General features: G+C 40.2%; 2 protein-coding genes across 7 annotated transcripts in view; both read right to left on the bottom strand.

Annotated features, from left to right (window-relative positions):
• Positions 1-12,121, bottom strand: part of SKA2 (spindle and kinetochore associated complex subunit 2) — a 1,094,818-nt gene that overhangs the window by 955,509 nt on the left and 127,188 nt on the right. The gene's annotated exons all lie outside the window — the stretch shown is intronic.
• Positions 1-12,121, bottom strand: part of TRIM37 (tripartite motif containing 37) — a 154,210-nt gene that overhangs the window by 49,128 nt on the left and 92,961 nt on the right. For all 6 annotated transcript variants that reach the window (XM_027774239.1, XM_027774241.1, XM_027774240.1 and 3 more), the window contains 2 exons: positions 8,466-8,660; positions 1,735-2,043 (listed from right to left, as the gene is read on the bottom strand). In XM_027774239.1, the coding sequence (XP_027630040.1) occupies positions 1,735-2,043; positions 8,466-8,660 (504 nt within the window). The remainder of the gene's footprint in view (positions 1-1,734; positions 2,044-8,465; positions 8,661-12,121) is intronic.

The following is a 12,121-nucleotide window of genomic DNA, read 5'->3' as shown; positions in this document are numbered from 1 at the left end:
AAAGAATTAAGCCCTACTAGTCTAAGGTTTCTATTATACACAGATTAACTTCTCTCCTAGTCATATACATACTATTAGTTATGTAACACCCTTGGGATAATTTAGAAAGGTAGAAACCTTAATCAATAAAAGCTGCCAGCAGGGTCCAGGCCCACAGCCTAATGATTAAGGAAACGAGATCCTATGTGGCTGACTAGGGTTTGAATCCCAGTCCCAGTGGCTTGAAAAACACACAACTGGATAGAGAAATGGAGGAGAAGGGACTGTGGTGTGACCACATCCCACTGAGAGGTGCTTTCGCTTTCTCTCTCCTCTCTGTCAAGTACAAACACTCTCTGGCAATTTAACAGAAAAGAGGAAAAGAAAAGCTGCTAGTCTTTAAAAAAATCCATCTACCTGCTGCTGTAACGTCAGAACATGCCACCATATTTCACACGAGCTGCGGTAACAGACTATTACTGGTTTTGCAGCTCTTGCTATCAACCCTGTCAAGCCCTTCTGCTCACAATAACCAGTCATTTCTGTAAAGACTAAATCAGATTACAAACATCTCCCTTATTTTTATTCTCTCGAGACTTCCGCCTAAAATCAGAATAAAAATCTCTTCATTAAGGTCTTATGAGACCCTATCTAATCTAAGTCTTGTCTCCTTCTCTGACTTCATTTCTTACTATTTTCCCCTTTGCTTTGTTAATGATTTAGAGCCATACTGGACTTCTTTCAGACCTTCAAAACCACAAAGCAAATCTTGCACCAGAGATTTCCTATTTTCTTTTAGAAGTTTATTTCTTCCACGAGGAAGAGAGAGACAGACACTGTATCTGTAACAGAGTCTCTGATCCCCCAGTCCACCCTCAGCCTGCTCCACATCATGGACACGCATATGCATTGCACAATCAAGGCGGTCTCTGAACGCGAACCTGGAACTTTTCCATGTGGATCCACTTCACAGAGCATTGCATTTTACCACTGTGTCACCACCCAGCCCCCTGACTTTGCATGTTTTGTTTTGTTTACTCAGAACTCTGCTTACCTCAGATCGTCCCCCCCGGTTCAAATGTTGCCGCCTCAGATGGACCTTCTGACTATTCCAACTACAGTAGCACATTCCTCATCTGCTTCACCCATCCCACCCCTGTTGTTTCTTTGACAAAATGTTTACCAACTGAAATTATCTTTACTTATTTACACATTTCAATGTCTCATTCCAAGTATTAGAATGCAAGTGGATCTACTAAGTTAAGGATTTTGTCTTGTAGTCTGCCAACCACAGAGCAAGCAATCGAGTTTTATTATAGAATAAACTGAATTGTCATTATTAGTTTTTCTCATTCCCTAAACTAATTTTGAATGAGAAAAGATGTCTGTGTATATTTTTAGTCTTAATTCTTTGGAAATGTTTAAGTATTATTGTCCTGAAAAAAAACCAAACAAACCCAAAGCAACAACAAAAAACCCCAGTCATCTAGTTTCCCAAATAATATGTGGAGAAATGACATTAATAAGGAATTTTTCTTTTTCTTCAAGAGTTACTTTATTTAACTTTCTTTCTCTATTTTAATTTGAAAGAGTTACTTTATTTAACTTTCTTTCTTTATTTTAATTTGACGAGAGAGAGAGAGAAAGTGAGAAACCGAGTCATCAGGTCCAGGACTCAAACTGCAGCCAGCTATGTGGGAGTCCAGTACCCTTAACCACCACGCCACCTATCAGCTCAGGAACTTTTTCACTTACAGTTTCGTATGTAACATCCAGTGACTGATGACTTGGCCAGAAGCTCCATTCCCAAATCCTGTAATCTGCCAGAGTTTTCAGTTCCACATGAAGCCAGAGCAGACTGTTCAGCAGAAAAAAGGCTTGTCTGCATGTCTCCAGAGGCAGCATTGTTGCTTTTAATCTCAGAAAGTGTATTTTTTACATCAGTTTTCATACATCGAACTTCAGCCATTTGAGTCTTTAGTCTTTTCAGCATCTTTAAATCAGAGGGCACTCGCCACATTGCCTGCTGCTTCCTCTGGTCTTTATCTTTTCGAGAATATGAAGCTTCAGAGAGAAAATGACAAGTCACATTAATAAAAATTTTAACATTCATGAAATATCTTAAAATATGAATATATACGTATTTGACAAAATAAGCATTGGGCGGCATCAACAATAAAACTATGCATTGAATTCCATTAATGAAAATAAAGACGACACAAGTGCTCTAACTATTCACACCATAAAAGTTAGGGCCTGAGTCATACCAGAATCACTCAAATCTAAACTATGTACTTAATTCTAAAAGACTAAACGCTGTCTTTTTGCAAAGTTTTCTTCTTTATACTGTCTTAATTTTCTCTTATTTCTACACTGAGTTTTTATTATGTTTATGCTTGAAATGTGTGAGGGGAGATTCTAGAACCCAAATACTCTGTTAATCCACTAGATAGAGCATTATATTAAAAAATTCTAACTAGAATTTTTAGCTGGCTCCACAGCCTGGTGGATAAGGCAGCTGGGTTCCATATGGTCAACTACGCAGTTTGAGTCCCAGACCCACTGGCTTGAGAAACATGCTGGGTATGTGAGAGTGCCCAAAATCCTGAAAGGAGGGAAAACTGGAGGAGAGAGTGTAGCATGACCGTTCCCACAGGGAGCCCTTTCTCCTTTTATCCACTTTCCCTCTTTCTCTGTGGCAAGTGCACATGCCCTCTAGCAAAAACAAAAGCGAGCAAAAAACAGCAACAAAACTCCCTAAATTTTAAAAGCTGTCTTATTGAACTACTAGACATAACTGTCAAGTCTTATGGAATCTCATAGAATAGTTTACACTCATTGAATCTTCACAGAAACTAAAGTGATAGCATTATCTCTTTTCCCAGAGAAATTAAAGTTTTTCATTTCTTTTCTCCCTCTCCCACCCAAACATTAACAAAAACTCAAGTAGGAAAAATATACAATACACTTCTATTCTGCTGCAGGATGGGAAAAACAGGTAGTATTACTTGGTTTTGTTAACGTAAGAGCGTTTTGCTCTAGCCATCCTCCCGCCTCAGCTTCCCAGCTGGTATTACAGGTGTGTACCACCATGTCTGGCTTTTTGTTTTCAAACAGGGTTTTGACTGTGTTGCTGAGGCCAGCCTGGAGCTCATAATTCCCCTCCCTCAGTTTCCTGAGTCACTGGGATTACAGGTTTACGCCACCATACTCAACCTTTTGTAGAGCAAAGAACACTCTGATTCCAAGCAAAAAGAAACTGAACTAAATTAAAAAAGACAACAGAGACTAAAATGTGCCCAAACTGGAAACTGAACATAGCCTTTATTAGCAGAAACGATGGCCGAAGCTGCTAAGACACTGCAATGGTCTCTGCCATCCATGAGGAAGCACAGCCCTAGGCAGACAGTGTAGTCTGCCAAGAGATCTTGCCAAAGTGCCCAGACTGTGCTCAGGTGTCAGACGGGCAGCAGTGTGCTCAGGGAGGTTCAGCCCCTCTTTATTCCTGGGGAAAATGGGTCCAGAAATGGACTAATCTCATCCCTCTTTTACAGTGGGCACAAAACCCAGTTCTACTGGTGTAAGACTGCTGGGACACCCCTGAGAAAGGTTCTGTACCCTGACAGGAAGATTGACTGGGTTTATTTATTTAACAAAAGTGAATAAAGAAGTTACTGGGTTGGCCCCACAGGGCAGCAGTTAAGTGCTATGCATAGAAAGCTGATCCCACATGGTTGACTGTGGTTTGAATAACAGCCCCAGCAGCATGATAAACGTGCCAGACGCATGTGTGTGTGTGCCCCAAGTCCTAACGAGATGGAGAAATGGAGAAAAAAGGACTACAGCGTGACCACACGCCACTGGAGGGTGCTGCATCTCTGTGGCAAGCCCATGTACACTCTGGCAATAAAAATCAAAGAATTTACTGTGTCAGGCATTCAAAAAAAAAAGAAATTAAGTGATTTAATCCTTCCATATTGACCCTGTGAGGTAAGTAGTAGTATTAACTCAAATTTTATAAAATAAGAAACAACACAAAAAGGTAATATAACATATTCCGGGTAACACAGGTGGCACATAGAACTTGAATTTAAACCTAGATGCCTGCCTCCAGAGTCAGCAATTTTGTTATTAATAATTTTGCTTTCTTAAGATCATAGAAATAAGCCCTCTTTTCTGCCCTCTGTATTCCTGTGAAACCATGACAGGTGAAGCCGTGGCAGCTACCTTAGGAGAACAGGTGAGAGTATCACAGGAAAACCATCTAATGCCCTACTTCCAAATAGCTGATGAACTTGGGTCCAGAAATGGACTCATCTCATCCCTACCTCCAGACTTAGTATCATGATAATGAAGTGCCTTTATTAGTTAAGCCACCATCTGGAAACATTCTATTAACTGCAGTTGAAAGCACTCATAGACTATGACTGGAGATTTTAGAAGTCAGGATTTGGTCTCAGATCTCCCATTCTGTCGCTATAACTTTCTATTAGTCCATCAACTTTACTGAGTCTGTTCGTTTCTACGATGAAGATAATAATATTCACATAACAGGGGTGTTGTAAGGCTCAGACGATTCGACATTTGTGAAAGTACTCTGTGGTACAGTTCCCATCCAGTCCGTCGTCTATCAGGATGCCAAAGTGGTCATCTAAAATCTAAATCCAATACTCCATTTCTGTCTAGAATCTTCCTTTACATTTCCTTCTATACAATGTAGGAAAATACCAATCAATATGGCACACAAGGCTCTTTATTACCTGAATCTACCTTTTCTCTCAGTGGCTTTATTTTCTCCCTCAATTCCAAATATACCCCAACCTTCTGGAATTACTGCAACTCATTCTAATTTATGGGCCATGTCCTGTCATATTCATTTTTTAAAAACTGTTATAGGGCACATGCACTTGCCAGAGACAGAGAAAGCGACAAAGCACCTCCTAGAGGGAATGACCATGGCAATCCCTTTTTCTCCATTTTCCCTTTGAGATTCTGGGCACACATGTCATATACCTGGAATGTTTCTCAAACCAATGAGTTTGGGACTCAAACCACCCAGTCGGCCATGTAGGACCCAGCTGCCTTAACACCACGCAGCCTAGCTGGTTCTTACACTTTATTCACGTTGTACTGCCTGTGGTCTCTCTGCCAACCCAAATTCACCATATATAATCTGAAATCCCCTGCCGGCAGGCACCTGTCCACCATGTGGCCCCTCCTCACAAATCAATGATCTACATTAGGAGTCCAGCGTGTACTCGTACTGAAGCGCTTACATGGTAACGGGGAAGACAAACCTCATGTATTCTCTGAATGACCTAAGGGTGGAGGTCAGAACTCAGTGATCCTTGTATTCCAGGTCAAGCACAAAAATACTCAAAATGTTTGCTAAATAAAATTTTTGTGACTCCCACTTCTACGTGGACTTAAATATGAAAGTCTGTATTAACCAACAGGCTTCCGTTTATTATTATGGGAAACTGGCAAGAATGGATGGGGTACGTAAAAAGTAAAAATCCCGAATGGGAAAACACAAAAAGCCTTAAACACCCCTTATCTGATTATCAATTAACATTTACTGAGCCTGTTCTTTTAAAAATTAATTTATTTTTGTATTGCTAGAGGGCATGTGTGCTCAACAGAGAGACAAAGAGAGAGAAAGCACCCCTAATAATAGGGTGTGGGTACATCACAATCCCTTCTCCATTTCTCTATTCTGTCGAGACTTGGGGTACACTTGCACATGTCCCTGGTATGTATTTTTTTTCTTTTTCTTTTTAAATTTGCTACAGGGTATGTGTGCATGCTGGCGAGAGACAGAGAGAGGAAAGCATTCCCCTCTCCTCCCCCCACACGGAAGATGGTCATGATGCAATCCCTTCTCCTCCATTTCTTCTTTCTGGATTTTGGGCATGCATTCACAAGCACCTGGATTGTTTTTCAAACCACCAGGTCCTGAACTTGAACTGTGCAATCAGCCATGTGGGATCCAGCTACCTCAACCACCACCCCACCCACTGGCCCCCAGCTAGACTTTCTAGTTCTATTTACCACTACAATATGGCGCAACTAGATTACATGATACTGCTTACTATGCTCCTTTTACAGCACTGTGGTTAAGAACACAAATACGCTGTGAGTCAGACACTAGGTGAGTGATGGGATAAAAAATACGCACATGAAAAATCAAAGTAACCATCAAAATCCAGCAAGCCTTTCAACAAAAAGAAAGTTGTAGCATTCTGCAATAAGAGCTTTTGTTAGCATCCCCTCACAGGTTATTTTTATTTGGCATGCATGACTGTTCTCTTGGTTTTTCTCCTTTTTAAAGGCTTTTTATCTGGACCATTCTCCTCATACTCAGTAAAAACTAATGTTCATCAGGATTATGTCCCTAGTTATCCTCTTTTAAAAACATTAAAAAATATTATTTTACGACGTCACTCCTTTAGTTTTAATTATCTGGTATCACCTCCAAGAAAAGACTACCTGCCTTCCAGATCTTGATTTTTTAGCTATCTACTAGGACTCTCCACGTTGGTATCCCACTTGACTCAGGTATGTCCAGCTCCAGGTGTTTAAATTCAAGACTTACTTTTCCTTCCTACTACTTCCTCTACCTTCCCTGTTATCTTCAGCATTTTAATACCTGGATTTAAATCGTAGGTCCTCTCGTATTATTAATTTTACAAAGAAAACTAAATTTTTAGTGAACAGAGATCTGTTTATACAGTATGCATTCTTTTTTTCCAATGACATTAATATTCTCTAAAACACCTTACCTATCTATGAAATATACCATTGCATGGCTAAACTGTAATTTATTTAGCCACAGTTGTACTGTTGGATATTTTCAAAGACCTGATTACTTTCTCTTTGAGATATACTCCTAGAAGCAAAATTACAGGTTTAAAGAATAGGGGTCCCCTTTTTTTTTTGAGAGATATTTTTACTATAGGGGGCCATGTGCTCATTGGAGAGATAGACAGAAAACAAGAAGTCACCAACCAGGAGGGTGGCCATGCCGCAATTCCCTCTCCTTCACTCTCTTCTTAGGATTCTGGGCACACATGCACATGCACCTGGCGTGAGGTTTAAGCCACCAGGTCTGGGACTCAATCGACGGTCAGCTATGTGGGAGTTCAGCGATGTAACCATTACACCATCTGCTGGTCCTAGAATAGGGATCTTTTAAACTTACTAAAACATCATTATTCAAAAAGGTTAAACTGGGACCAACAGATGGCATAACAGACACCCATGCAGTTGAGACCACAGTTCGAGTCCCGGACGTGGCAGCTTGAAACTCACGCCAGGCGCATGTGTGGGCGTGCCTAAAATCCTGACAGAGCGGAGGAGAAGGGACTGTGGTGTGGCCATCTCCTCTGAGGGGTGATTTCTCGCTTTCTGTCTCTCTGTCTCGGTCTTTCTGGTGAGTGCATGCACCTATATAAAAAATCACTCCAAAAGAAAAAAGGGTTAAGCCAAAAAACACATGGGTCTACAGATTCAGAACCTGTCTGTTTCACTAAGCCTTTATAAACAACACTGGTTTTTATTAAGCAAAACTTGATATAAAATATTTTCAGGCCATAGATAAAAGGCAATTGTTTCATAACCTGGTTGAAAACAATCATTCAAACTGGGCACTCAGACTTCTAGGAAGTATAATTTGGGAAGGAAGAGGACAAGATGATCCAAAGTCCCTATGTTACTAGAGAAGCTCTATTTCTCTGTTTTTTTATACTAAGATTCTGCCTTAGACTTTGAAAAATGAGTCCTGCTGCTTAAAGGAGCATCAAAATTACTGTTCTAAATCACGGATTTGATTTAATATTATTTTTAAGAGGGTAGAGAAACATTCAGTACATTTTATTAAATACACTGAGAATATTTTGGCAACATTCCAACAAAAATGGCTTTTTAAAATGCTGTTTTTAAAGGTGAATCCTTAGGTATACCAAAACGACTCTATACTTCACACTTTCATAATGTCCAGATCTGGCTATAAAAATCTCCAACTTATTACAAATAACACAAATGTAATTTCTCTTTGACACGTAACTTTTACACATCAAACACTGGATACCATTGTGATCTACTGAGCAAGAGTTAAATATCTTTTTCTGTTGGATTTAGACACAGTTCTACTTCAAAGTTAGAGAATTCATGAGGCCTGAAAAAAAGTCACAAAGAAGATAACTATACTTCAGAAAAGTTAAACTATTAACTAGGCACAATTTAAATGGTAAATTACATAAAAACCTTCTTACAAACATTTCTAGTTTGTTTTTACATAAAATTCACTGTTTTTTCCAAAAAAAATTAGAATTTTATAACTATTAATTTTCATAGACACAACGAAAAATCAATTCACTACAGAAATACACCATGTTCCAACACTTAGATGACAAATACATGAATGAATCTTCGAGAGTTCCAGAAAATCACAGAGAAAAAGGAAATTATACTTGTTGCTATGTTACCTGTGGGCGGCAAAAGTGAAGCAGGTGGGCGAGGCTGTAAGCCCCACAAATTGTCCATACTGCTCCGGTCCTTAAGGTCCAATAAATGTATTAAAATTAAGGGATCAATGTCTAATAAACTACTGGTAGCAGCAGAGCATAAATGCGCTCTTCTTGACATTCTGCTACTGGCACCCATATAACCATGGCTACTACCTGCAAAAGAAATAGAGATGTAGAAAATGTATGGTGTATAAATATATATGTGTGTACATAAATTTAAATATAATTAAGAGAAAAAAAGAAACTGATTAACATTGTTTGAATACTTGTCTATCGGAACTATCTCTTAGGACTTCATGATAAGAAACAAAGAAGAAAGTAGTTGCCAGAAAGCTGTCAACTAGCGCAGTGACTGAGCAGAGGCTTCGCTATCAGCCAGAATTTAACCCTGAGACCCCTCCTGAGCCTGAGGAAAGAAAGATGATGATGGGGCTGCCTTTGTGGCACAGTGGTAATGCGTTCAAGAGAAGCTGGATCCCACATGGTGACTATGGTTCAAATCCCTGGCCTGATGAGCCTGAAACACATCAGGTATGCAAGTGAATGCCCAGGATCTGACAGGCTGAAGGACTGGAAGGAGAGCAAGGTCCATTCAGAACCTGTGGAGAGTTCCTGACTCTCTCGCCCTCACTCTCACATATGCATGTACATGTTCTATCATAAATTAAAACTTTTTTTTATTAAAATTTTTTAAAAGGGCCAGGAGGTGGTGTGGTGGGTAAAATGCTGGACTTCCACATGGCTGACCGTGGGTTGACTCCTGGACCTGCAGTTTGCTTTTTCACTTTCCCTCTCTCTTTCTCTCTCTCCCTGGTAAGCGCATATACCCAATAGCAAATTTTAAAAATTAATAATAGTAATAAATAAAATTAAGTGAACAGTTCTTAAAAACTTAATATATTTTAAAGCATGACAATGTGAACAAAACATGAAACAGTGGAGGATGTATGACAGGTGAATGTGAGAAAAAGGAGAATATATTCCATGACACATTGGTTTTACATGAAAGAAGACAAATTCTCATAGTATAATAAATTTCATAGAATTGACATCAAACAGGAATCTCTTCCAAGTCTCTGGAAAGCAAAAATGTACAGGTCATCAAAGTTTGGTAATTTTTTTCTAGCTTGATTACATACTGGGTACAATTTCAAATTTTCTAAGAGAATTTTTAAATGAATGAGGCACATTCAGGACATCTGTGAGCAGATGCCATATCTATGTCACCCATGTTGCACTAAGTTCCTTAAGGCAAATAAAGCAACTTACTTATCTCTTGTGCCTACTACAATGCCTGGAAAATATGGAAATGTTACTTAAAATAAACCTCTTCAGGCCACCTGCAGCGGAAGAGCAATAATGTAACACTCCACAGTACTGAGCACACATGGAAGAACTCCTGCTTCTCCTGCATGTGTCCTGATACTGACTAGTTGAGGCTGGGGACAAATTATGGCTTGAGGACCACTTAGTGAGTGTCTTTCATTCTCTTTCCAGAAGGAGATAAACTTTTTACAATGAATTAACCTTCTTCAATAAAGCTATTTAAATATATTCTTCTTTTTTTTTTGAGAGATTTTTGCTATAGGGTACATGTGCTCGCCAGAAAGAAACAGAGAGATAGAAAGCAAGAAATCATCCCCAGGGGGGATGGCCATGTCACAATCCCTTCTCCTCCATTCTCCTCTCAGGATCTTGGGCACGCACACATACGCGCCCAGCATAAGTTTAAGCCACCGGGCCTGGGACTCGAACTGCGGTCGACTAATGGGAGACCAGCGACATAGTCATTACGCTAACTGCTGGTCCCTTAAATGTATTCTAAAAATACACATTTTAAAAATCCTACACACCTTGCTTTCTGTCTGTCTGTCTCTCTCTTTCTGGTGACTGTATGCGCCCCACAGCAAAAACCTCACAAAAAAAAAAAAAAAAAAAAAAAGGACTACACACAGCAAAGTCCTAAGTCGGTAAGACCTAGTAGGCAATAATTTTTGGAGAAGTTACAGTACTCAAGATGGTGTGTATGGAGCTGGATCTCACATGGTCAACTTCAGTTCAAGTCCTGATCCTGGCTGAGCATGTGTGTGTGCATGCCCAAAATCCCAACAGGATGGGGGTGGGGAGGGTATTTTCTCTGGTGAGTACACAGGCCGTCTAGCAATAAAAAAGTTCCAGTATTCAGAAGATTTGACCCAATTAATAATTCATGTTTTTCATTATTTTTACATCCTCCTATCCTCACCTTCTCCCACTTTTACTTCTCCTAAGGATTACTATCTTACTGTCAATTTTTCTGTGTCCAGAGCAATTCCTATTAAATAGCAGGCGATTGTCCCCATTTCATGTTGAAACTGTTTCTAACTTTTCTTTTTTTAGGATATTCCCAAATCTGGCTATGAATCAGTCAGGTGGAAGAGTTTTAAAAATTAAAGAATTCTAGGGACCAGTAGTTAGCATAATGGCTATGTCGCTGGACTCCCATGTAGTCAATCGCAGTTTGTGTCCTGGACCTGGTGGCTTAAAACTCACGCCAGGTGTGTGTACGTGTGCGTGCGCGCCCAAGATCCCGAGAGGAGAATGGAGGAGAAGGGACTGCGGCGTGGCCATCCCCCTTGGGGGGTGATTTCTCGCTTTCTGTCTCTCTGTCTGTCTCTGTCTGTCTGGCGAGAGCACATGCCCTATGGCAAAAACCTCTCCAAAAAAAAAATTAAAGAATTCTAGCTGTATTCCAGATATCAAATGAGAATATTGAACTGGGATCCAGGGCCTTTATCTAAAAACCTACTTAGGTGGTTCTGATTTATAGTCAACTCTGTAGCCTGATAGATGGTATCTATGCCCTAATATCTAGTCCTCCTGTAAAAATGAAAGTTATTCATTCTCCTATGTAAAACGCTAATCTACAGCACAGAAAGCAGCATTAGCAAGTTCTTGCTTCTCTCACTGTTTTCCAGGCCATTATTCTCATCCATGAACCAAACCTCCTTTCCTCTGTGGTTAATGCTCTTGGGGGTAACTCCCATTCCACTCATTCCTAACCTTTCTACTCACTACCGTATTCACCCTCACAGGTATCAAAGGCTTTGGCATCTATTTTGATTTATCTTTCTCTGTGCTCATATTACCATTCTGTGCCTATGTGTGTATCACATAAAAAAATGTCAGGAGGTAGTGTGGTAATTAAAGCTCTGAATTTCCATAAGCCTAATCATGGTCCCAGACCCAACGACTCGGGGGAGAAAAAAGCACCTGGTACATAAGCATGTAGGCCCAAAATCCCAAGGGGAGAATAGAAAAGGAGGAACTGCAATGTGGTCGTCCCCCTTAGGGGGTGATTTCTTTCTTTCTGTCTCTCTCCAGCAAGCACATGCAGCCTATAGCAAAAATCTAAAAAAAGAAAAAAGTACAGACTAAAAAATGTTCAGAGAGGGAACCAGCAGTTAGCATAATGGCTATGTTGCTGGACTCCCATGTAGTCGACCGCGGTTCGCGTCCCGGACCCGGTGGCTTAAAACACACGCTGGGTGTGTGTGTGCGCGCGTGCCCAAGATCCCGAGAGGAGAATGGAGGAGAAGGGATTGCGGCGTGACCATCCCCCTGGGGGGTGATTT

This window comes from Tupaia chinensis, unplaced genomic scaffold (genome assembly GCF_000334495.1).
Source record: "Tupaia chinensis unplaced genomic scaffold, TupChi_1.0 Scaffold000416_1, whole genome shotgun sequence".
Classification (NCBI taxonomy): Eukaryota; Metazoa; Chordata; class Mammalia; order Scandentia; family Tupaiidae; genus Tupaia; species Tupaia belangeri.
Note: the sequence above shows the minus strand (reverse complement) of the source record. Positions and strands in the feature narration are given on the sequence as shown.